At 45.2% G+C, this 26,603-nt stretch overlaps 1 protein-coding gene across 5 annotated transcripts in view; it reads left to right on the top strand.

Moving 5' to 3' along the window:
- The window catches only part of LOC141145556 (microtubule-actin cross-linking factor 1, isoforms 6/7-like), a 166,680-nt gene that overhangs the window by 74,452 nt on the left and 65,625 nt on the right, over window positions 1-26,603 (top strand). For all 5 annotated transcript variants that reach the window (XM_073632345.1, XM_073632344.1, XM_073632342.1 and 2 more), the window contains exons 14-21: window positions 5,569-5,795; window positions 7,270-7,392; window positions 10,121-10,222; window positions 10,725-10,826; window positions 15,790-15,930; window positions 16,159-16,314; window positions 18,812-19,009; window positions 24,645-24,773. In XM_073632345.1, coding sequence (XP_073488446.1) covers window positions 5,569-5,795; window positions 7,270-7,392; window positions 10,121-10,222; window positions 10,725-10,826; window positions 15,790-15,930; window positions 16,159-16,314; window positions 18,812-19,009; window positions 24,645-24,773 — 1,178 coding nt within the window. The remainder of the gene's footprint in view (window positions 1-5,568; window positions 5,796-7,269; window positions 7,393-10,120; window positions 10,223-10,724; window positions 10,827-15,789; window positions 15,931-16,158; window positions 16,315-18,811; window positions 19,010-24,644; window positions 24,774-26,603) is intronic.

The following is a 26,603-nucleotide window of genomic DNA, read 5'->3' as shown; positions in this document are numbered from 1 at the left end:
ATTATTACATAAAAAATTAAATAGTTTAACTCACCATAATGCAGAATCAGTGGGAGCCCCGAGTGTGTCACTTGCCACATCACCTGTCACCAGATGCAGATTGTCACTTGCCACGTTGCCTGCCACATGTTGCGGATTTTCACTTGCCACGTCGCCTGCCACATGTTGCGGATTGTCACTTGCCACGTCGCTTGTCACCAGATGCAGATTGTCACTTGCCACGTCGCCTGCCGCATGTTGCGGATTGTCACTTGCCACCTCGCTTGTCACCAGATGCAGATTGTCACTTGCCACGTCGCCTGCCACATGTTGCGGATTGTCACTTGCCAGGTCGCCTGTCACCAGATGAAGATTGTCACTTGCCACCTGCTAAGGTAGTCTCTTGTGTCCCAGAGACAGGCAGCAGAGAGATGATGTAATCTCTCTGCTGCCACAGCTGCCTGCATGGTGAGGGGGGAACTGCAGGGATGCAGGGCGGGCACCGGGCGGTGAGAGATGATGTCATCTTTCTGCTCCCCTGCCCGCCGGCTCCCTGATTGGCCAGCAGCCAACAAACACATCGAGCGGCGCCGGCACATCTCACCAACTGAGCCGCCGGGCCAGCCCGCTGTCTCTCTCCTGCGGAGCCGCCCGGCAGCTCTCTCACCTATGGAGCCGCACGGCGGCTCTCTCACTTATGGAGCCGCTTGACGGCTCTGTCACCTATGGAGCCGCCTGGCGGCTCTCTCACTTACGGAGCCGCCCGCCGGCTCTCTCACCTATGGAGCCGCCCGGCGGCTCTCTCACTTACGGAGCCGCCCGCCGGCTCTCTGACTCACCCGCATTTCTCGGAGGGGGCAATTGCCCCGTTGCCCCCCCCCCCCCCCTGGATCCGCCCCTGTCCAGAAGGGCCATATAGTCTCCCACAGTACCACTGCAACCCCCTCAGCCTCCTGGAAAGACTTCATCCAACATAATTGTCCATAGCTCCCTCCAGAAACCTCATCCCCTAGGATCACCAAGTCTGCTGCAGCATCCCCTAACTCCTTCCAAAACCCCCATCCCCCCTGCAGGTACATGCAACCCCATCCATACGACATAACCAAACAGACAGATACAGAGTGATCACATACCTGTGCCAACAACCCTCAAACTTTCATCAACATAGGATATTTTGAGTAAGGTGGCACTTTTTAGGCACATACAGTATATAACACAAAGAAATATATAAAAGTCTAATTTTTTATTATTACAACAGTAAAAATGTTTTTTGCTGTTGTAATAGTAAAAGATTGTACTTTTATATATTTGCTGGTGTTACATACATACCTAAAAAGTCCACATTACCCAAAATCCTATGTTTAGTCAGCTCTTAACTCCAATTGTTTCCTAGTTTCGAATACCCAAATGTTCTACTATGGGGTGGCTATCCATCGAAATCATATTAGCACCAGTCAAAGAAGCATTTTACATTGATTTTAATTGTTTGTACAAATGAAACATTTGCAGCTGAAGGTTTTAAGGATCATTAAAATGTATGGCCAGCATAACCCTCAGCTCAACACTTAGCTGAACTTCTAACCACTAGACATGTGCGAGTCAAAATTTGTGTAGCAAGGTCCCAGGCCTCCTTCAGTCTAATGAGAACTTCCAGGGCCAAGGACAGCTGACATCATTCTGTATATGGTGGGTTGAGAGGCATGGTGGGTGCAAGGTAGTTAAAGTTATTGGGCGCCAGACACTTCTTGAATGTAAAAGAGAGTTTATTTCTCTTGACAAACTTTTGGGGAGAGAGGGTTAGGGCCAGGACACCCTTATATAGTTGCAGGTTCACTTGGCAGACCCTGAGACTTCAACAGGAGGACAGCCATGCAGGGAAAGGCATCCAGCAAGATGCCACGTCTGCATGCGAAAGAATGCTGTCTCCTATGGCAACAGTCTTTAACAGTTCCTAACACAAAGCGTAACAGTACCTTCACTTTCACTACAATCACTACTTGTAGTTCTTCAGCCCACTGAGTTCCTAGTCTCTCACTAGACTAGATGATTCACTGACTCTGAATCCCTTGAGCTCCTTCAATCTTCACGGTGGTATCTTCCTCAAGCGTCACCCCCGCCTCTCTGCTGGGTCCCCTGGCTTGACACACAAGGCTGCTCTGCAATTGTCAACTCTGCTGGCTGGGTCCCTGGGTTGATTCCCATTGAAGTTTCAGGATTCTTCAACATCCCCGGTTGGTGAGAATACTGCTCCGGTACTTGCTTTATTTACTCACTGTGGTCCCTGGTAATAAGGTGGTTGGTCCCTCAGTGGCGACAGCTTCCCCTCTACCTCCGACCACGACAGGTTCTCCGGCCGGCAGAATCGTCACTTCTGGTCGGACTGCAAGCCTCAGTCCCAACCCTGCGCTGCTCTCTTGCTTTTGGATAGGCCCTCAGACAGATTAGCAGCCAGTTGTGCCCGGGATAGGACCAAACTCCGGCCTAGCAGCCCAGGCAATACAACACACGTCCACCCAGACAGCCATCAAGGTGGCACAGAACACAGATCACCTGACTCCACCTGAATATATAGGCTCTCCCAGCAGGCCAAAGGATTCAAGAAAACCCCTGCCCATTGGCTGAGATACCCCATATACCCATAATCTGACCTTACATTGCCCCTTCTTGCATCTAGTACCACCAAGTACCCGGCCACCTAGCGGTAGAAGAGAAAAGTGCAACAAGGCCGGGCTTAGGGAGAAATCAATTGATCTCTAACAATTAGCCAAGATGACCATTCCTGGCAAGTATATTTTGAGGAGCAACCCTGCCTAAACTCCAGGGTGCTACATCAGGATGAAATTTTGTTTGGATGTATCCAAATCTCCGAATTACAATAGTAACGAACTTCAAGGAATCCAAAATATATTATAATGAAACAACGGATCAATTCATATGACAATAATGCGATAGTTTGAGCCTTTAGTTAAAGTTTGAATCATACAAAACAACGTAAAACAAAATAATGAATGATCCAAATTGATTCTGAACCATTTTGATTTTATGTTGCATTAACATTTTTCATTATTATAAAAAATGCACTACATATGAAATGGAAACAGATTGCAATAAATACAGTAAAGTATAAAAGTGAAATGATCTTGTGTTTGGGTTGGATGGAGGTGAATCCATCACAATCTCCAAATCATAACATGAGGAGTGAATCCAAAATTAATTTTGTTCCATTTGTTATGTTATGATTTCTTCTGATGGATCCACGTCCATCCAATCCTAACAAAGTGCATAAGTAACCTCCCCAAAAAAAACAAATTAACACATTAAAACGAATATGACTATTCTTCCGAAATAACTTCTGAAATACTAATCAATTTGGAACAGCAGATACACAAAACGAATTCTGAAAACAAATTATCCTAACATAACGAATATGACGAAACTAAATGATTAATTTAACGAATGAATACCAAACTAAACAAATCTTTTCATTGTGCACATCTCTAATAACCACTTTTAACCTCTAAACGAATCCTCTAGTTGTAAACATAACCCCTACCTCTCACCAAAATCCTAAACACAAACCAATACCTCTATAACCCAATCGTAGTCATATACCCAATATCATATTTAACCTCTGCACCACCGCGACTTTGCCGAAAGACGGCTACAGCGCGGTCTCACATTGCCAGGAGGGCGTCTATGGATGTCCTCCTGTGATCGCCCCCCAACGTCCGCTGCCAATCAGTGCCAGTCAGTGCCCATTGGTGCTGCCTATCAGTCATGCCAATCAGTGCCGCCTATGATTGCTGCCATTCAGTGCCAGTCAGTGCTGCCTATCAGTGATGCCAATCAGTGCCCCCTATCATTGCTGCCTATCAGTGGCCGTCAGTGCTGCCTATTAGTACCAGCAGTGCCGCCCATCAGTACCACCTATCAGTGCTCATCAGTGCTGCCCATCAGTGCCCATCAGTACCATCCATCAGTGCCATATTGAAGAAATGGATTCTTGAAAGCCGCACTCTGATAAAAGCCTTTACTGTAATGAATAGTCAACGTTCATGTGACAACAGAAGCAGGAAAAACAAAATAGCTATGAATAAGCAACAATGATGTTGTGAAACGCGTCAGCTGTTTGTCCTGCTTCTGTTGTCACATGAACGTTGATAATTCATTACAATAAAGGCTTTTATTGGAGTGTGGCTTACCAGAATCCATTTCTTCAATATTGCTCGTGCTGAGCCTGCACCTGGCTTCCACTTTGAGGAGGGCGTTTTTTTTCAGTACACCACCTGGAGCGGTTCACCCTTTTGTTCTCTTGTCCTCATCAGAGACACATATCAGTGCCTCCTCATCCGTACCCATCAGTGCCGCCTCATCAGTGCCCATCAATGCTGCCACATCAGTACCTATCAATGCTGACTCATCAGTGCCCATCAGTGCAGCCTCATCAGTGGCCATCAGTGCCGCCTCATCAGCGTACATCAGTGAAGTAGAAAAATTACCTATTTACAACATTTTGTAACAGAAACTAAGAAAACCCCTTTTTTTTTCAAACATTTCGGGTTTTTTTTGTTTGTTTAGCAAAAAAATAAAAGCCCCAGTAGTGATTAAATACCACCAAAAGAAAGCTCTATCTGTCTAAAAAAAAATGATAAAAATGTTATTTGGGTACAGTGTTGTATTACTGCGCAATTGTCATTCAAAGTGCACACTGAAAGCTGAAAATTGGCCTTGGCAGGAAGGGGGTGAAAGTGCCCGGTAGGCAAGTGGTTAACAGACAGCAGTACACATGAACCGAAAGTCATCCATTTTCGGTCATGTATACCTGGCTTTACTTTCTCAAGGAAACCCTTATGTGCCAAAACAAATTTATACAATGATTTCACTAACAAAAAGTTTTGACACCAGCAAACAATACCTTGTATGGGATATTGTGTCCAGTTCAGTAGATCTCACATACAAAAAAGATATTGATAGAACGAGTCCAGAGACAAATATTGGTGAAAGGTCTGAGGGATCATATGAGGAGAGACTTCAGGAATGTAATATGTACAGTCTGGAGGGAGGAAGGTAAAGGATGGACATGGCAGAACCTTGAACCATAAGGGGGTGAATAGGGTTCAGGAGGGGGGTTCAATATGAAGCCAAGATCAAGAACTTGGAGATATGACCTTAAAGTTAAGAAAAGTTACTAACTTTAGTATTATTTTACAGAAACAGTAGTTGATGCTTGGAATAGACTTCCAGTGGAGGTATTGAGTTGGTCAACAATAAGTGAATTTAAACATGCTTGGGACAAATACAGACCTTTACTCAAAGTTAAAAAATTCCCCAAAAATAAAAAAAAAGGGCAAACTCAACGGGCCACTTGGTCTTTTCCCACGATCATTCTTCTATGTTTCCATGATAGTACACCAAGAAACTAAAAAACTAATGCTGAATAAATGTACAGAAATGTTTTCGTAGACTTCAAGTAAATCCTCTAAGCTCCTTAGATGTTGGACTTCAGGTCCTCCTTCTCCTTCATCTGGCTGTTCTCCCTACCTTCATCCCCTTTGGTGAGTCTTCTAACATACCTGTCCTTCTATGCAGGCCTCCAGCAGCGGACAGAGGTGTTATTGGCGGACTGGAAGCAGCTTTGTGGGCGTGCGGAGGAGCGCGATTCTTGGCTGTCTGGGCTGCTCATGTTGGCAGAAAGGTTTTGGGTCAGCCTCTCTGACCTGGCGGTCAATCTTGGAGACACCCAGCAGATGGTCCTGGACACAGAACAACCCAGCCCTGACGCGGACTCTATCAGAACCCGGCTGGATGCTATGCAGGTGAAGAAGACGCTTGTGGCAACTCTACAACTTCCTCCTAGGAAAAGATCTAAAGGGCAATGTCAGGAAATATATCTAAGGATCAAGTAAAATTGATTTTTTAATTTTTTTTATAAATTAAGAAATCACAAAGTGAAAAAAGGAGAAGAAAAGGGTAAAAAAGGAAAAGAAAAAAAATATCAAGAAAATATTGCCATTGAGAAAGTCCAAGATTTTTTATCTTTTATCCAATACAGGAGTTATGGGTAGCCTCTTATCACATGACTTTGAATTGGGCAACTTGCTCCACTTAGTTTGGGTGGAGCTGCAGTGGAAACAGAGAGAGGGCGGGGCTGGAACCAGAGAACACAATGGCTATGCTTTCACAGGTTCAGATACAGAAAATGAGGATACACGCATCAGAGAGGTTTGGTTTTTAGGGCAGCCAGGTGGGGTGGGGGGTAAAAATAGAGCCGAGTGGAAGGCAAACTGGGCTATACCAGTTAGTTTAAATCCAACACTTTCTTTTTTTGTCTGGCGTGCTCCATTAAGTTGAAAAGGACCAATGGGGTTCATTTGTGCTGCAGTTAGTGTGTTCCTGGAAGTACATTATATGGAGAGCCTCAGCTGGGGTCACTTCACTCCATCTAGCCTAGGGGTCTCCAAACTTTCTAAACAAATGGCCAGCTTACTGTCCTTCAGACTTTAAGGGGGCCAGAGTGCGCCTGTGGGAGTAAACATTGCCCCATCTTCGGTATTAGGGGGAGGAATTGTGCCCCATCATTAGTGTCAGTGAGAAGGATAGTGCCCCATTCTTGGTGTCAGTGGGAGGAGTAGTGCCCCATTATTGGTGTCAATGAAAAGAATAAAGCCTCATCGTCGGTGTCAGTGGGAAGAATAATGCCCTATTGTTGGTGTCAGTGGGTGGAATAGACCCCCATCACTGGTGTCAGTGGGAGGAATAATGCCCCATCACTGGTGTCAGTGGGAGGAATAGTGCCCCATCACTGATGTCAGTAAGAATAATAGTGCCACCTCGTTGCTGTCAGTGGAAGGAATAGTGCCCCAACATTGGTGTCAGTGGGAGGAGTAGTGCACAGTTGTTGGTGTCAGTGGAAGGAATAGTGCCCCATCATTGGTGTCAGTGGGAGGAATAGTGCCCAGTCGTTGGTGTCATTGGAAGGAATAGTGCCCCATCACTGGTTTTAGTGAAAGGAATAATGCCCCATCATTTGTGTTGTTGTTGTCAGTGGCAGGAATAATGCCTCAATGGCTGAACTAAGGCAAGCAAAGGGCCAAAGTTTGGAGATGACTGATCTAGCTGATCCAAGCAGTTTAGAAGTTGTACAGCAGCTGAGGGCAGAGAGCCATTCATACCATGTAGACAGTGTTGCAACTTTGCAGTGAAATACTTCCAATGCTAATCTTACCTGGCCCGTGCACATTAAACTCACACAATGTACATATAAAATAATAGTTCTCCCTTCACCCTCAGGCTCTCCGAGAAGACGTTGACAATCTGCAGAATGAGCTGGATGTGCTGGGGTCCCTCGGGGTGGACCTGATGTCTTCTTGTGGGGACATGGACAAGCCAGATGTGACCAAAAGCCTGGATGAGGCAAGTAGATTATCCAATGATAGATCTATAAGTGAAGAAATAACTTGCCATCACCTTATAAATTGTGAGCATAGGTCTGTACTATGATACGTCAAAGGATCTACACCAAGCTGGGCTCTTTCGCACGTTCCAGGAGTATTTTTAGGTTCAGGGAATTGGGTGTGAATTGCTGCCTGTTGTTGGAATTGGGGCTTCTAAATTACTGAATACAGGAGATTGGGCGTGCTTTCCATGGTTGCAATGATAGGTGTATTCCAGGACTGGCTTTCACTGCATCCAAATCCTGCTGAAGACCCAAATATTTTCTTGACCAACAAGCAAACTTGTCCTTGCAGGGCATCTCACCAAACCCTAGCTGCAAATACAAACCTTCACTTTGCTCCCCTGTTGCTTTAATCGGCTGACTGAAGATCTATAAATGTTTCTGTTGCAGTTTCCCACTTATTGGTTGTCCATCTATTCATCAAAACCAACAGCAATCTTCCAACTGACCATTCCCATGGTACGGGGAGCATGTGACTCTTTTACAGTTCTTCCACTGGCGTGTGGTGATTGGGCCACATGTGACTTATGCTTTTCCTCCCACTGCTGTGTGGTGAATGGGCCAAACACTGCTGTGTGGTGGGAAGGGGCCTCAAGTGACTCATGCTCTTTACTCTCAACAGTGTGATGTTTGGGCCACATGTGACTTGTGCCCCTTCCTCCCACCGATGCATTGGATTGGGCTCCACTTTACTCATGCCCCTTCCTTCCATTGTTGGGTGGTGATTGGGGCACACGTGGTGCATACCACTTCTTCCCATTGCTTGGTGGTAATTGGGCCACATTTAACATATGCCCTCCCTCCCACTGTTGTGTGATTATTGGGCGACACTTGGCTTGCCCCCCTTTCTACCACTGGTGGGTGGTAATTGGGATACATGTGACTCACGCCCCTTCCTTCCATTGGTGGGTGGTGATTGGGCCACATGTGACTCTTGCCCCTTCCTCCCATTGGTGGGCAGTGATTTGGCCATATGTGACTCATGCCCCTTTCCTCCCATTGGTGTGTGGAGTTTGGGCAAAATGCAACTCATGCCCCATCCTCCCACCGGTGCATGGTGTCTGGGCCACAGGTGACTCAAGCCCATTCCTCCCATGGGTGTGTGGTAATTGGGCCATATGTGACTCATACCCCTTCCTTTTACCGGTGCATCAGATTGGGCCATACATGATTCAGTCCTCTCCTTCTCATTTGTGGTTGGTGATCGGGCCTCATGTAACTCATGCTGCTTCTTCCCATGGGTGCAAGGTGATTGGGCCACAGGTGACTCAAGCTCTTTCTATCCCACTGGTGCACAGTGATTGAGCAAAATGTGACTCATGCCCCATACTCCCACCAGTGCATGGTGATTGGGCCACAGGTAACTCAAGCTCATTTCTCCCATGGGTGTGTAGTAATTGGGCCATATGTGACTCATGCCCCTTCCTTCCATCGGTGCATCAGATTGGGCCACACTTGACTCACACCCTTCCTCCTATTGTTCAGTGTGATTGGGCTACACATGATTCAGTCCTCTTCTTCTCATTTGTGGATGGTGATTGGGCCTCATGTGACTCATGCTGCTTCTTCCCATGGATGCATGATGATTGGGCCACAAGTGACTCAATCTCTCCCCCCCCCACTGGTGCATTGGGATTGGGCATAATGTGACTTGATTGATGTCATTTCTGAGCACAGATCATGGTGTTTGGACCATACACGACTCACACCCATTCCTTCTATGGCTGTGTGGTAATTGGGTCATATGTGACTTAAGCCATTTCTCCCACTGGTGCTTGGTGATTGAGCCACACGACTCACCCCACTTCTTACAATTGGTGCGTGCTGATTGAGCCACATGTGCCCTTTCCTCCCACTGGTGTGTAATGATTGGGCAAAATGTGACTCATGCCCCTTCCTCTCACCGATGCGTGGTGATTGGGTGGAGGGCCACATGTGATTGGTGCCTATTCCTCCCAACGGTGTGTGGTATTTGGGTCAAATGTGACTCATGCCCCTTCCTCCCACCAGTGCATCAGATTGGGCCACACTTGACTCACACCCTTCCTCCTATTGTTGGGTGGTGATTGGGCCACACATGAGTCAGTCCTTTTCTTCTCCATGACGGGTGGTGATTGGGCCACAGGTGACTCATGCGCTTTCCTCCCACTCTGGTTCAAGGTAATTGGGCAAAATGTGAGGTGATTGGTGCCACTTCTGACCAACAGTTCATGGTGTATGGGCCACACCTGACTCAAGCCCTTTCTCCTACTAGTGATTGTGAGAAGAGAGAGCTCTCAGGCCTGGTTAGGCTCCAGGTAACCACTTCTACCATACACAGGGCTTTCCCTCTTTCCTTACTGGCAGCCAAACAGCAAAAGTAAGATGAATTTGTGCTGTTGGATGGACCGCCATTAAAGTGTACCTGTTGTTTTGTCATGCATAGGTTCATGTGTGAATGGACATGTAGTAATATCCACAAAGCCAACAGTTAAGTCTGCAATAGCTAATGCCAGGGCTGGGCCGAGGAAGAAGAGACGGCCACCCTGGGTGCTTCAGCAGGAGAATGAACAGAACCTGCAAATTATCTTGCTGGGAGGGATGGGGGAATTTGACCTTTTTGCCTTGGGCGCTTAAAAAAAATTAAAAAATGTTACTACTTTTTGGGATCATTTAGTGCCAAGATAACATCTCTGGTCTTTGCAGCTGTACGCGGCCTGGAACAGTCTGAACAAGCTCTGGAGTGAGCGCAACACACTTCTGGAAGAGCAGCTGAAGGTCACCCTCCGCTACCAGGAGACCATTCAGGTATGGAGCTCAGAGTAGACTGGTAGGTGGATAAAATCCATTCATTACACCTGGAAGGGACACCAATGTCAGGATGTCATTGGCTGGGCACATTATGAGACTAACACCATCACCAATCTAGGGTGATTATTTCCTTCTTTTATATCAGTAGCTTAGTGGGTAGCCTTGCAGCACTCAGGTGCTTGTTTCAGATCCCAGCAAGGACACTATCTGCAGTGGAGTTTGCATGTTCCATCCATGCGTGGGTTTTCTCCGGGTACTCCGATTTCCTCTTACACTCCAAAGGTATGCTGGTAGGTTAAATGGCTCCTGTCTATATTGGCCTTAGTATGGGTGTGTATGCATGTGAGATGGGAACCTTAGACTGTAAACTACTTGAGGGCAGTTTATGCAGCGCTTTACAGTATGTACACTATAGAAATACCTGGAATAACTGATTACTGATCTCTATATTTCCCCCAGGATATAATCATATCTTCCCTGCACTCTTCTCTTTCCACAGAGGCTGCAGGATTGGCTGCTTGTAGCTGAGTCACGCCTATCTGAGGAGTTCCTTGTGGGTGGAGACTTGGACATGGTGAGGCGTCAGCTGTCTGACTTAAAGGTATGTTCCCGAATACATCCTGATATTTCGTTTTGTGTGGCGTCCTCCCTGATATTTAGCCACCCCCCACCGATATCTAAATACCTGTCTCAGGCTTTGTGGAGAACCCGGGTAGAGCCATGTACATTGCAATAAAATGCCCGTTTTCTTAAACTCAACTTCTCCCCCCCCCCAATCCCGTGTGTAGTAATCCATATTGTTGTTTATATTGTAATTGCCCTTAGGAGTACCTTTGTGCTTAGTGGTGCCGCTCCAAGCTGGGATGTGAAGCCCTGCTGGTGCTCAGGATTACAGGGATGCTGGTGTGAAAAGTGACTCACCCAGTGAAAGGTGAATATTGAACCGACGCACACCAAAGCTGATCCAATACATGTGAAAGTCAATGCCACTCTCTAGACCACGCTTTCTGACGCGTTTCGTCCTGCCCTCATATGACCTCTCTGATTAAGCCCTGATGGACGGGGCGAAATGCGCCAGTACCATGGCATGAGGCATTGGTTGATACTTTCACATGTACACAATCTTACTAGGATCGGTGTAGGTGTGCGCCAGTTTCTTGTTTTAATGCTCTTTAAGAGGAGGCGGGGCCAAAATGTGATGCCTTTGCAGGTTAGATTCAGAAACAGTTAAAGGGATTTCTTCATTCTTGATACTTCATAATAAATATTCAATTTGGTTTTGTACATACATATGCCATCTTCATTTACTAAAGCATAATTATTATCCGCTCTGGTGAAACACAAGCATAAACTTTGTGCGCCTCTCTGATCTAGTTTCTGTTTGTTATTGGGAGCTGACTTTTCTGATTCATGGCTAAAGCCCCACACTCTGCCATTCCAGTGACACATGACATGGCCTTGGTGGCCAATAAAGGCATTGTCAATGGTCGGGGCGGGGCAGGCAACAGTGGGTGGAGCTTAGCCATCAAGTCAGGGAAAGTCAAATCCCATTGACAAAGTGAAACTAAAGCAGAGAGGAGCACTGAAGAGGCTTTTCTGATGGTGTTTGCTCTTAGGTGGGCTATTTACTTTTAAAAGTTTGAACTTGGGTAAGGTTTTCTTTCATTGTTGATGCCGTAATTCCCACCAATCAGAAACAATTCTGATTGTAGCAGCCCTTCCACCTGCGGGGGCTTCCAGTTATTTATCAATCAGTGAAGGTTTTTATCACTAAACCAAAATGAAATTAAAAAGCAAATTTTAAATCAAAATAATTAAGCTAGGACTGTGACGACTAAAGATGGCCACACAAGCTGAAATCATTGGGATTGAAGGTCTTTAACCCTTTTAGGGCTAGAGATACTTTTGCATTTTTTTGCATACATTTTTTTTAAATCATGTAGAACCTGAAGATTACATAAAACTAGAGATGGGAAGGCCTGGAGAAAAACCCCAGAAAAATTTGGGAAAATATTTTTTTTCCCCCAAAGCCATATTTTGTTTTTTTTCCAGGAAAATTGGAAAAAAAAGGAATGTTACTTTAAATAATAAATAATATATCTATGACAGGGTATTCAAACTATATAACGTGAATACTTTTATATACAGTCCTAAATTCTTGCAAGTTCTCCCAGCTGAAGAAAAACAAACCCTGGAATACAATTCAAGTAACACCGTATTCCTCAATTCAGTTCTCAAACAAGATAAATATGCATTTCTGCCACTGGGGGGGGGGGGGGCACTGCAGCGAAAAGGCTCCAGTTTTGTTTGCTTGTGGGATCCATTTTTTACCTCCTACAGTTGGGTGGAGCTTAGTCATCAAGTCAGGGAAAATCAGATCCCAATGACAGAGTGAAACTAAAGCAGAGAGGAGCACTGAAGAGGCTTTTCTGATGGTGTTTGCTTTTAGGTGGGCCATTTACTTTTAAAAGTTTGAACTTGGGTAAGGTTTTCTTTCATTACTGATGCCCTAATTCCCACTAATCAGAAACAATTCTGATTGTAGCAGCCCTTCCACCTGCGGGGGCTTCCAGTTACCGTATTTATCAATCAGTGAAGGTTTTTACCACTAAACCAAATTACAATTAAAAATCAAATTTAAAATCAAAACAATTAAGCTAGGACTGTGATGGCTACAGATTGCCACACAAGCTGAAATCATTGGGATTGTAGGCCTTTAATCCTTTTGGGGCTAGAGATACTTTTTCATCTTTTTGCATACATTTTTTTCATGTAGAACCTGAAGATTACATAAAACTAGAGATGGGAAGGCCGGGAGAAAAACCCCAGAAAAATTTTGGAAAAATTTTTTTTTTCCCCAAAGCCATATTTTGTTTTTTTTTTCCAGGAAAATTGGAAAAAAAAGGAATGTGGAACATGTTACTTTAAATAATAAATAATATATCTATGACAGGGTATTCAAACTATATAACGTGAATACTTTCTATAAAGTCTTAAATTCTGGCAAGTTCTCCCAGCTGAAGACAAACAAATCCTGGAATACAATTCAAGTAACACCGTACTTCTCAATGCAGTTCTCAAACAAGAGAAATATGCATTTCTGCCACTAGGGGGCACTGCAGCGAAAAGGCTCCAGTTTAGTTTGCTTGTGGGATCCATCTTGTACCTCCTACAGTTGGGTGATTGTTGGGATACAGTAGATGATAATAAATCAATAAAGCACAATATATAACCCAATTTTTTGGTAAAATATAAAAAAAGATGATGTCACGCTGAGTAGATAGATATCTAACATGTCACGCTTTAAAATTGCGCACTCTCGCAGAATGGTGACAAACTACGATACTTAAAAATCACCAGGTTAGGCTTCATGTACTTTGCTGCTGGTAAACGGATGATTAGGGGCAGTTGGGCTTTTTTTTTTTTTCAGCTGCCCCTGAACTCTCCTCTATGTTATCTTATCAGTACATGTACACAGGGTCATTTATAGTCCTTTCTAGGCAGTTGAGTTTAGAAGCATTTTTTGGAAAGCAATATGAGTTGAAATGCCAAATGCCTGTAACAGCTTGTAAACACACGTAAACATGGTAACTCGTTTCGTTTACAGGCGTTTTTTAATTTTGGACTATTTAAAAAAAAAAAAAAACACGGCTAAACGCAGCATGTAAATGCGGCAAAACTGACGTTTTTAAACAAGGTTTAGCGCTAGAATTATTGCTCTCGCTATAACGTTTGCGGCGATACTTCACATGTGTGGTGCGAACACCCTTTACATATACATGCATGAGGCAAGTAGGCGTTCACCTCTGCGTGCGAGCACTGGGGGACAGGGGGCGCTTTAATAAGATTTTTTTATCATTTATTTTATTCATTTTTTGTTTTTATTTTTACACTGTCCCTTTATTTATTTTATATCACAAGAAATGTAAACATCCCTTGCAATAGCAATAAAACATGACAGGTCCTTTTTATGGAAACATCTCCGGTCTATAAATCTCCTCTACCCTTGAAAGCAGATAAAAAAAACAAGAAAAACATTTATTTTGTGCTTTCCAGAAAAAAAAATGTCAGTGTTTACTTTTGCCCTCACCGGAATTGACAAAATGCTCGTCACTTTCAGTCTCTTAGACCAGTGGTCTCCAAACTGCGGCCCTTTGCTTGACTTTATATGGCCCTTGGTCATATGTCACCAACGAAGGGGCACAGTTCCTCCCAATAACACAGATCATGAGGCAAAATTCCTACCAATGACACCAACGATAGGGCCCAATGCCACCAATAATGGGCCATAGTTTCTCCCAATAACACCAACGATGGGGCCCAAATGCCACCAATGATGGGGCACAATTCCTCCCAATGACACCAATGATGGGGTCCATTGACCCCAAGGATGGGTCATTTTCTCCCAATGACACCAACCATGGGGCCCAATGTCACCAATGATGGGGCACAATTCCTTCCAATGACACCAACAATGGGGCCCAATGAGACCAAGGATGAGGCATAATTCCTACCAAAGACACCAACTATGGGGTGCAATTCTTCTCACTGACACCAAAGATGGGGCATTGTTTACTCCTACTGATGCTGGAAAATGTTCTACTCCTAATGGCCACAGTCTGGCCCCCATAAAACCTGAAGTACAGTAAACTGGCCCTTTGCTTAGAAAGTTTGGAGATCCCTGTCTTAGACCATAGAGATGATTGGGGACCTCAAGAGTTCTCCGCTATGATGCAAGCAGTGGGCTGGCTTTTGGCAGGAGTTATGCAAACATCCAAATGCCTGAAGCGGAAGCAGGGAGATCAGGTACAGATTCCTCTCCAGCAAGGAGAACAGTGAGCAGCAAAGCAGGGACATCACCAGTGACTAGCACTCAGAGGCAGCAGTGCTTTAGATGATCTCATGCTGCAGATATACAGATATGAGGCTACACAATCAGAGTGCTTAGGCACAGAAAGTGCACTACTTTCCAGGGGGAGTTTCAGATAAAATGTAGAAATTTCAGTGTACTGTACTTGAAAGGTACAGATGGGTTCAAAAGTGCATCGCTGAGAATCTGATGACTGGTGGGCTAACGATAGATGGGGGGGAAGAAAAGATCCACAGAATGAAGTAGAACAAGGGAGATCTTTGCGCTACAGGTCCTCAGGTACAGCTTCCACTCCAGCAAGGAGAACAGTGAACAGCACAATAACGACATCACCAAATTGTAACCAAATCTGGTGAGACTAGCAGTCAGAGGCAGCAGTACTTTAGATGATCTCATACGGCAGATACACAGCTATGAGTCTACAGAACAGGAGTGCCTAGGCACAGGAAGTGCACTGCTGTTTTTCAGGAGGAGTTTTAGATTAAAGGTAGAATTTTTAGGATACTTGAAAGGTACAATTGGGTTCAAAAGTGTATTAGAGGTAGCTATGGAGGCTGCAGGTCTCCAGTATGGGACTTAGCTGGGGTCATAGTCGGTCTGCAGAAATAGACCAGTACAGGTATCCAGAGCCAGACATGGGCAATGCCCACCATTCACCCGATCTAATGATAACTCACGATATGTTTCAAAACAGGAATTTAAGAGAGAGCTGTATCAGCATCGAGTGGAGCTAGAGAGCATCGGGCACCAGAACCTGGGCAAGTCTGATGGATCGCAGCTGAGCGACTACAGAGAGCGATGGGACCGGCTGGAGGAGGAGGCTGTGAACCGCCAGGTGCCGATTCTATTCATTAATGTAATAGAACCATTTCATTGAGGAAGCTAGGTACCGTATATGATATTCAGTCTGCTTTGTTCCTTTATTGCTGTGCAGACTGTAATGACCTATCAAGTAAGATACTAGAAGCCCCAGATAGTTTGCTGGGACTTGTAGATCATCAGTGACTAGATCCACGTGTGGGAGATCTTATATGTCTAATAAATCTTGTCCCTGTCTTCACAGCACCAGTTGGAAGATGCCTTGCTGGGACTTGGCCAGTTCCAGAACCAGTTGGAGGAGCTCCTGAACTGGCTCTCCCACACCAAGGAGCAGCTTCAGGGGCCCCGCCAGCCCTGTACTGACCTGCAGACCTGTGAGATTGAGCTGGCCAAACACAAGGTGAGTGCAGTGGGAATGTCCACATTCATCAATGTCCTCAACGTGTTAGAATAGAGAATTGTAAATGATGTACACCTCCTCTATAGAGAGGCCTTCAGCACAGCTTTGACCATGTCTCCATGCATTCCGTTAAAACTGTATATACCTAATAAATTGTCCGACAAGTGTATATGATGCAAGGACATAACTACAGCCCAGGTGTCACCATACTATGGCCTGTGGGCCACATCTGGTCCGCTACAATTTTTTCTTTGGCCCATGGAAACTGTCCAATTCCACATCTGGCTGATAGCGGTCTGTGTTTTGTAATGGAGACTGGCCTATCCACCTCTAGCTAGCCAGCCATGACTCTTCCTCAGTCCACCTTATGGGCACTACTGTATCTAAGGGGGTGGGCTCTGATGGGCACTATGGAATCTAAGGGGGTGGGCTCTGATGAGCACTACGGAATCTAAGGGGGTGGGCTCTGATGGGCACAACTGTATCTAAGGAGGTGGGCTCTGATGGGCACTACCGAATCTAAGGGGGGATTGTGATGGGTACTTCTGGATCTAAGGGGGCTGTGAAGGGCTCTTCTGGATCTAAGAAGGGAACTGTGATGGGCACTTTTGGTTCTAGGGGAGGGCTCTAATGGGCACCACTGGATCTAAGGGGAACTCTAATGGGCACTTCTGGATCTGAGATTTAAAGGAGGGCTCTGATGGGCACTCCTGGATTTAAGGGGGGACTATGATGAGCACTTTTGTATCTGGGGGGGGCTCTGATGGGCACATATGGATCTAAGGGGAGCTCTGATGGACACTCTTGGATCTAAGAAGGGATGTGTGATGATCACCTCTGGATCTAAGGGAGGTCTCTGATTAGCACTTCTGGATCTAAGACGGGCTTTGATAGGCACTTCTGGATCTAAGGGGGAGGGGGGTGTGCTGATGGGCACATCTGGATCAAAGGGGAACTCTAATGGGCACTTCTGAATCTAGCTGGGCACTGGGATGGGCACTTCTGGATCTAAGGAGGCTGTGAAGGGCACTTCTGGTTCTACGAAGGGAACTGTAATGGGCAGTTTTGGATCTAGGGGACGGCTCTGATGGGCACTGCTGGATCTAAGAGGAACTCCAATGGGCACTTGTGGATCTAAGGGTGAAAGGGGGCTCTGATAGGCACTCCCGGATTTAAGGGGGGGGCGTGATGGGCACTACTGGATCTAAGAGGGAACTGTGCTGGGCAGTTCTGGGGGGGGCTCTGATGGGCACATCTGGATTTAAGGGGAACTCTAATGGGCACTTCTGAATCTAGGAGGAACTGTGATGGGCACTTAGGGGGTCTCTGTTGGGCACTCCTGGATTTAAGGGGGGGTACATGATGGGCACTTCTGGATCTAAGGGGAAACTGTTATGGGCACTTCTGGATCTAAGGGGGGACTCTGACGGGCACTTCTGAATCTAAGGGGAACTCTAATGGGCACTTCTTGGTCTAAGGGAGGGCTCTGATGGGCACTTCTGGATCTAAGGGGGGACTCTGGTAGGCTCTCCTGAATATAAGGGGTAACTTACATATAAAAACTGTTGTTTTTTTTCGGCCTGCAAATATTTGTAAGATCCACAATGTGGCTCTCATACTGAAAAATGTGGAGACCCCAGCCACAGCTTACCAGGCACCCCTCCACTACCCAGAGGTGGACATTTTCAGCGACAAAAAAATCTGAAATCTTTACAAAATTCCAAAGTCACCTCTATCTTATTTTGCTCGATTACCATTAAAGCTGATGTGTAATCTGCTATCATTTTGCCTCCTCTGATTCCCCCCACACCCCCTTTCCCCCATCAGCACGCACATTAAATGTTTAAATAAATTCATTACATACCTTATTTTAGACCCAGTGATGCCATCACTGGGTCTCTGTGCTTTTCTATGCAATGCAGACAGACCATAGCTGGTGGGAGGGGCTGGCAGGGTACTGTGCATAGCTTTCTGAAAACATCACATTGCCTTTTCCTGCTACTCCTCTCAGCAGACCTCGGTCCTGATACAAGGAGTTTAGAGGAGTTTGCATGCAGATCGACCCAGGAAACGCCCACATTTGACGCTGAACATCCATGAGTGAAAGATCTGAAATCTGATGAATGAAAGGGGTGGGCCAGTTACAGTCTTACAGGCTAGGGAGGAAAGCGCTAGATGATGCTGGGCGTCCTCTAGCCCGGAAATATGGCGGGGTCTATCTGACTAGCTGAAGCTTCTAATGCACATTGTGAGTAAGCCACTTCAGTCCAGGAGAGGAACCGGTACAACTGTGCATGACTGAAGGGAAGGTTGTGAGCAAAGAAACCTCTGAAAGCTGCTTTCTAAATTCCAAAAGGGTGAAAAATTATAAGTACTTCATTTAAAAAAAAAAAAAAATCAACCTTTAATAACTAGCCCCCCCTCCCCCACCCCCGCTCCCCTGTTTTTCTGCAAATATCAGGATTACAGTGCATTTCTTGTATGTCGCCCCCTGCAGGTCCTGCGGAATGATGTCCTGTCTCACACCCGCACAGTGGAGTCGGTGGATGAAGCCGGGCGGGCGATCTTGCTGACCTCTCTCGGGGACGGGGCGGAGGCCCTTCAGGCCAAGCTGAGCGAACTGACCCAGCGGTGGGAGTTTGTTCGGAGCGAGACGGAGAGACGACAGCTGGAGCTGGAGAATGACCTCAGCAGGGTAATAGATAAGCCGGCCAAAAGACCAAGAAAAAAAAAAAAAAAACACAAAGATTACATGCAAACTAAATCCTCATGATTCGCTGCATTATGATCTTTTTATAATAGGAGCGTATTAAAGGATGAGTTAAAAACGCCCACCAGTCTGTCTTCTTCAAGAATAGTATAGGTGACCCCAAAAAGTGTATCTAAACCCAAGAACATAAATGTAATACATTGCAGCTTACCAGTCTGTAGACGTGGAGGCTGCATTCGTTTTCTTTTCTTTTATTTAGTGATCCTGTCTGTCTTTGTACTTTTAGTAAGCTGCTGTCAATAAAATATCCTGTGTGGCAGTGTGGCGTCAGAAGAGTCTGATGTCATCCAAGGTTCCCATCTATCCAAACAAGTTATACAAAAAGATGGCGACCATCCAATCTATAACTATCCTTTGCAGTAAGGTGCACATGGAAGGGCAATGCACAACACAAACAGACAAAAATTTACCAGCACACCTACCAACCAGCCTGCAAAAAAAAAAAAAAAAACTGACCCTTCACGTTAAAAATAGTTTTTAGTTGTGGACCCAGGGTTGGTGGCTCCATCGCACCCAATACTCTACAAAGTCTCTGGGCTCAAGGACCCAACCCCGGATTTACTACTCCTAGAAAAAAATTGCAAAGCCAGTTTTGTTTGCACACAACAAACTTCCCTTAACCCCTCAACCTCCATAGATGGTACGCCCTATTTCGGCCTTAGAGGTTTTAAAAATTATACGGTCCTTCCCTTTGGGCAAGGCGCCAGGGCCGGATGGTCTTCCTATAGAATTTTATAGGGCACATGCAGCATTTTTGGCACCCATCCTGGCCCAATTATACACCCTCTGCCTATCCAAGGGTGATCTGCCCCTTTCAATGCACCAGGCCTATCTTACTTTGATCCATAAGGACCTTAAGGACCCAGAGCTATGTGCCTCATATAGGCCAATAGCCCTATTGAATAATGACCTGAAAATCTTAACCAAACTGCTGGCTACCCGTCTATATCCATTATTACCTTCGGTTATTGACTCTGATCAAACAGGATTTATGCCTAAAAGGTCAACCGACGTTAATCTTAGGAGACTCTTTACCAATATTCATGCCCAACACAATAACTCCGGTACCAGAGCTATTGCCCTACTAGATATAGAAAAGGCATTCGACACTGTGGAGTGGCCCTTTTTGTGGGAGACTCTACGTCGAATGGGTTTTCCACTACGGTTTATATCATGGTTGCAGGTGATCTATAGGTGTCCCATCTCATCGATTCGTTTGGGCTCCAGACTCTCAACTCCATTTCAACTGTTTCGGGGAACTAGACAGGGCTGCCCTCTTTCTTTCTTTCTCCGGCTCTATTTGCTCTAGCTATAGAGCCAGTTGCAGAGGCTCTCCGTACATCGCCTCATATTAAGGGGCTTAGGATAGGCATGCTGGAGGAGAGGGTAGCCCTGTATGCTGACGACATGGTTTTATTTTTGGGGGACGCGGGTCCATCACTTCAGGGTGCTCTGTCACTCCTCAACACTTTCTCCATGGTAACGGGCCTCCGGGTAAACTGGCCAAAATCTACTCTATTTCCAATAGATCAAGCAGCCAAATTGACATCCTCTCCAGATAGCCCATTAAAGTGGGTTGACTCCTTTAAATATCTTGGGGTTTGTGTCTCTGCACAAGCCTCAGATTTTCATAAATTAAACTTGGATCCGGTAGTGGGGGATATGAAAGCTAAACTCAAGGCATGGAATAATCTCCCCCTATCGGTATGGGGAAGGGTCAACTTGCTTAAAATGAAGGTCATCCCCAAATTCATATATTTATTCCGCCATTCCCCGCAGTGGATTCCTAAATCCTTCTTTACTAAACTAAACCAACGCTTTTCAGAGTTTCTCTGGGGCTCCTTACCACCGAGATATAAGTTAACTACATTAATGAGGCCACTATCGCAGGGTGGTATGGCCTTTCCGGATTGCTATAAGTACTTTTTGGCGACACAGCTGGTGACAGTGGTCTGGTGGCTAAATCCTGATAAAACCAATGTGGCCTCCGCTTTGGAGGCCACCGTGGCAGGCTCCTGGGAATCTCTTCAATACCTAATTTACAGAGGCCCATGTGCCCCACACTTATTAACTCCGTCTATGCTTACTACTTTACGGGCCTGGAAAATGGGCCTGGCTATTGAAAAACACAACCAGATGGGAATTTCCCCTAATACACCCCTATGGCTAAACCCCAATTTACCACATTTTTACAAATCTATTGACCCCCAGATATGGACTAGATATGGTATAAAATTAATCTCACAAGTGGTGTCTTGCACCTCACTGCTTTCTTTTTGTCAGCTTTCCTTCCAGTATAATCTTCCGCAGCACTATCAGTTCCGTTATCTTCAACTTTCGCATGCTTTCGAAGCCCAATTCCCACGTTCGTCCTGTATATTAATACAGCCTAAACTGGAGACTACTCTTAGATCCGGTTGTACAAAAAAACCTATATCTCACATATATCAGCATTTAATCTATGAGTCCTTGCCTCCGTTGGACGGCCTTTTGTCCCGTTGGCAGCGTGACATTCCAGCTTTGAGTGGCGAAGATTGGGATGGTGTTTGGGACTTCCCTTTTAGTTCGCTAGTCTCTATACGTGACAAGTTAGTCCAATTTAAAATAGTCCACCGGGCGTATTTCACTCCCCACAGACTTCATTTGATAAATCCTGCCCACTCCCCTAAGTGTTGGAGATGTAGCTACACCCCCGGAGATTTTTCCCATATCTTTTGGCATTGTCCAAAGATACAACAATTCTGGGGGGAGGTACTAGGCCTAATCAATAAAATTGCATCCACTAATCTACCACTGTCTATGGAGATTTGTATGTTGGGCCTTATAAAAAAATTAGTTCCTGCTGTAGCTAAACGCACGATGATTGGTTTGCTTCTATTTTACGCTAGGAAAACCATAACATTTCAATGGAAGAAGCCCTATCCCCCCACAAATGTCCAGTGGAAACGTTTGGTTAACGATAATCTTCCACTATATAAAGATACCTATCTTAATAGAGGCTGCCAATTGAAATTTAATAAGGTTTGGAGTGGGTGGCTGGAGGAAATGAACATTGCTTACTAATGTTGGACTAGCTTCAGTTACGATACCAAGAATCGACGATTAAATGTAATTCCTAGTTAATAGGTATAGGCCTTTATGGGCAGTGGGGGGGCGGCCCAAAAATTCCAAAAATCCCCTTTTCACTTATATGTTAAAATTGTATTGCATGGATGTATTCCTCTCTTTTTCTTTTTTTTTCATTTTTTTTTTTTTTTTTTTTTTTACCTGATGTACTTGCGACATTACCTGTACAAGCTAGACAACCAATTTGTATATGTCTTTATGTCTTTGTGTCTTATAAGGAAAATTTGAATAAAAATAAATTTAAAAAAAAAAAAAAAAACCTCCATAGATGGAAATACAAACAGACCAAATTTTCTCAGCACACTTACCAGCGTGTGTATATCATTTTTGACTGCTATATGTGCTCCAACTTGGGAGACTTTCAAAAATGATAGAGTCAGGACCGCAGTATAGAGAGGAGCCTTGATGTAGGCATTGCAGCTTCTACATTTTTGCATATGCGTGCAACTAAAACCTCTTTTTTAACGTTAGGGACAATTTGTTTGTTTGTTTGCAAGCTAGCTGGTAAGTGTGCTGGGAAATTTTGGTCTGTTTGTGTTCCCATCTATGCAGGTTAAAGGGCTCAGTGAGGTTTGATCTGTGCAAACAAAACTGGCTTTGCAATATTCTCTAGGAGTAGTAAATCCTGGGTTGAGTCCTTGAGCCCAGAGACTTATTAGAGTTTTGGGTGGGATGGAGCCACCAACCCTGGGTCCACATTTAAAAAAGACTATTGTGCTGCCAGGGAGCATCAGGTGCATGGATACACAAGGGGTGCATGTCTGTCTGTGCTTACCAGGAAAATGCCTGGGGGTCCAGTTGCTGCGGGAGCAGCCTGTAGACACTGTTGTTTTCTGGCCTGTGAGACCGCATTCTAATAGACTTGAGAGCCGGTGTAGCCCAAGTTGGGTCGCTTCATAGCAGGGAGATTATATTTTTATTTAGAATGCTGGATGATGCTAAGACCCCTGTGTGGGAATCCTGTTGTAGGGAACCCTTTTTGTTAAATAAACAGGCAAGTGGACTGTGTCCCTAAAGTTCTACCCTTCACACCTAATCTTCCCACTTGGGTTCATAATAATTTCAGCAGGGTGTTTTCGTGGACTGTAGGCATTTCTAATACCTATACTGTACATCAGGGTTTCTCAACCAGGGATCCATGGGATCCTAGGGTTCCTCCAGAGGTTGCCAAGGGTTCCTTCAGCAACAAGCAATTTCTACCTCCCAGATAAGTTCCCACTGACACTATTGATCTTTTGAGCTGTCTGTAAGGGGTAATTGTTCCCAATGACTAGAAGTGTAGGAAGCATTCTTCCCACTGACCATCACACTAATGTATCATGAGTTGTAGATACTGTATACTAATTTTAGCACCGGTTCTCTGGGACCAGAAAGTTGTTTCAAGGGTTCCTTTGTGTTGAAAAGGTTGAGAAAGACTTCTGTACATACTCGGTATATTGAAAGTAGAAAGCATGTTAGGTCCTTTGATGAATCAGCTTTGGCCCAGCTGGAACCCATCCTGACAGTCACTCCACCAGGGTCTACACCAGCCATTCTTAACCAGACTTTCATGGAACCCTAAGGTAACTCCAGGCATTGCTAGGGGTTCTATGAACTGATTGACCTTTCATCTGATAGTGTCTGTATAGATCCAGGGCCAACACCACTTGGCAGAGCCAGCAGTATGACACCAATGATCTCTAAGAATGGCATTCTGGCCACCACCAAAAACCAACTAACTCTGGGGTAAAATGGTTGAGATAGGCTGGTCTACACAGTCCCAGTGACCACTTGGACATCAGTCAATAGTACACACCTCCATGGCTGATTCTGCCTCCCATGAATGCCACATTCAAACTCATCTTTAAGACATTACAGCGTACCCTGTGTCTACCATCATGGCGGTGGCACTGTGAGCAATTGACTATGGATTGGAAAGGCATTCAGCAAACTTATGTGCTATACCCTGTTACTCCAAGAGTGTAAACCATTGTGTAACCCGATGTTGGTTCTACTTCATTTTTGGTTTCTGATGCTCCCTGGCTTGGCTACTGACCCCATTTCTATCTCACCCTTCTGGTACTCTATGTCCCGTTCTGCTCTGTGACCTCACTTGGCCTGATCCCCAGGTACTAAATCTGTCTCTTTTTAATATTTGCCCCGTCTGACCATCTCTTTATTTAGGTTTTTGCTGGGGAAAGATCACTTAGTTCTGGTTTGCTTAATCCAGTCACATACAATATGGGAGCACTAAGTATGGATGCAGTGTTTTGCTAAAAGTGAAGAGCCTTGCAACAGCATTCATCATCAGAGCAAAGGTTGCAAAGGTTGCTTCTTGTACATACATTTTTATTAAATATATATTATGGAGTTTCCTTGCTACTATATCATTTATGCGCTTATGGCTCTGATAAAGATTTAGCTCATTTGGTGACCCGTGTTCCCCTTCTCAAAGGTGCAGGACGTCGCTCTGGAGGTCACCGATCTACTGCAGTGGCTGGAAGAGGTGGAGGCCCGTCTGTCCTTCTGCAAACCTGTGTGGGGGCATCCAGAATCCACCCGAGATGCTCTGACCAAACACCTGGTGAGTGGACCTCTTCTACAGCATGCTACATTTTATACTTCTCTATTCTAAGTTTCCTTTCTTCTCTCCTCCATCATGATACTCTATTTCCTTCTGCACTATTCTGTATTTTCTCTGTCTTCGCCACTTTACTGTATTTGCTTTGGCTCCGCCACTATATTGTATACCTTCAGTCTCCTGCAACCTGCTGTATTTCTTCTGTTTCCTGCACCCCACTGTATTCCATATCCTCCTGCACTGAATTGTATTTCTTATGCTTTCTGTACTCTGCTGCATTCCCCCTGCCTCCTGCATTCTGCTGTATTTCCATTGTTTCCTGCACCCCACTGTATTCCATATCCTCCTGCACTGAATTGTATTTCCTATGCTTTCTGAATTCTGCTGCATTCCCCCTGCCTCCTGCATTCTGCTGTATTTCTTCTGCCTTTAGCACTCTGCCAAATCCCCTCTGCCTCCTGCACTATGCTGTGTTCTCTCTTTCTCTACACCTTGCTGTATTTCCTCTGCCACCTGCACTCTATTCTATCTGCCCCTGCACACTGCTGCATTCCCTCTTCCTTCTTCACACTGCCTCCTGCAGTATGCTGTATATCCTCTACCTTCTATTGTATTTGCAGTGCCTCCTGCAATATTTTATCTGCATCTTGTAGTTTGCTGTATAACCTCTGCCTCCTGCACTTTGCTGTATTTTCTTTGCCTAAGGCACTTTGCTGTATCTCCTCTCCCTCCTGCACGCTGCAGTATTTTCATTACTTCCTGCATTCTGCTGTATTTCCTCTTCCTCCTGAACTCAGTCATATTTCCTCTGCATCCTGCACTATGCTGTGTTCTCTCTTTCTCCTGCACTCTGCTGTAGTTTCTTTGCTTACTGCACTTTGCTTTATCTCCTCTCCCTCCTGCACTTTGCTGTATCTCCTCTGCCTCCTGCACTCTGCTGTATTTCCTCTTCCTATGCACTCAGTCATATTTCCTCTACATCCTGTTCTCTGTTGAATTTCTTCTGCCTCCTGCACTGTGCTGTATCTCCTCTCCCTCCTGCACTCTGCAGTATTTTCTTTACTTCCTGCATTCTGCTGTATTTCCTCTTCCTCCTGCACTCTGCAGTATTTTCTTTACTTCCTGCATTCTGCTGTATTTCCTCTTCCTCCTGCACTCTGCAGTATTTTCTTTACTTCCTGCATTCTGCTGTATTTCCTCTTCCTCCTGCACTCAGTCATATTTCCTCTGCATCCTGTACTCTGCCATATATCCTCTGCCTCCTGCACTATGCTGTGTTCTCTCTTTCTCCTACACCCTGCTGTATTTCCTCTGCCTCCTGCACTCTATTCTATCTCTGTTTGCCCCTGCACACTGCTGCATTCCCTCTTCCTTCTTTAACCTGCCCCCTGCAGTATGCTGTATTTCTTCCACCTTCTATTGTATTTGCTCTGCCTCCTGCCATATCTTATCTGCACCCTGTACTTTGCTGTATCACCTCTGCCTCCTGCACTCTGCTGTATTTTCTTTGCCCACTGCACTTTGCTGTATTTTCTCTCCTTCCTGCACTCCTGTACTTTGCTGTATTTCCTCTTGTTATGCACCCAGTCATATTTCCTCTACATCCTGTTCTCTGTTGAATTTCTTCTGCCTCCTGCACTGTGCTGTAGCTCCTCTCCCTCCTGCACTCTGCAGTATATATTTTTTTTTGCTTCCTGCATTCTGCTGTATTTCCTCTTTCTCCTGCACTCTGCATCATGTACTCTGCTAAATGTTCTCTTCCTCCTGCACCCTTCTGTAGTCCCTCAGCTTCCTGCACCCTGCTCTGTTCCCTCAGCCTCCTGCACCCTGCTG

Source organism: Aquarana catesbeiana, linkage group LG05 (genome assembly GCF_042186555.1).
Source record: "Aquarana catesbeiana isolate 2022-GZ linkage group LG05, ASM4218655v1, whole genome shotgun sequence".
NCBI classification, from domain to species: Eukaryota; Metazoa; Chordata; class Amphibia; order Anura; family Ranidae; genus Aquarana; species Aquarana catesbeiana.
Note: the sequence above shows the minus strand (reverse complement) of the source record. Positions and strands in the feature narration are given on the sequence as shown.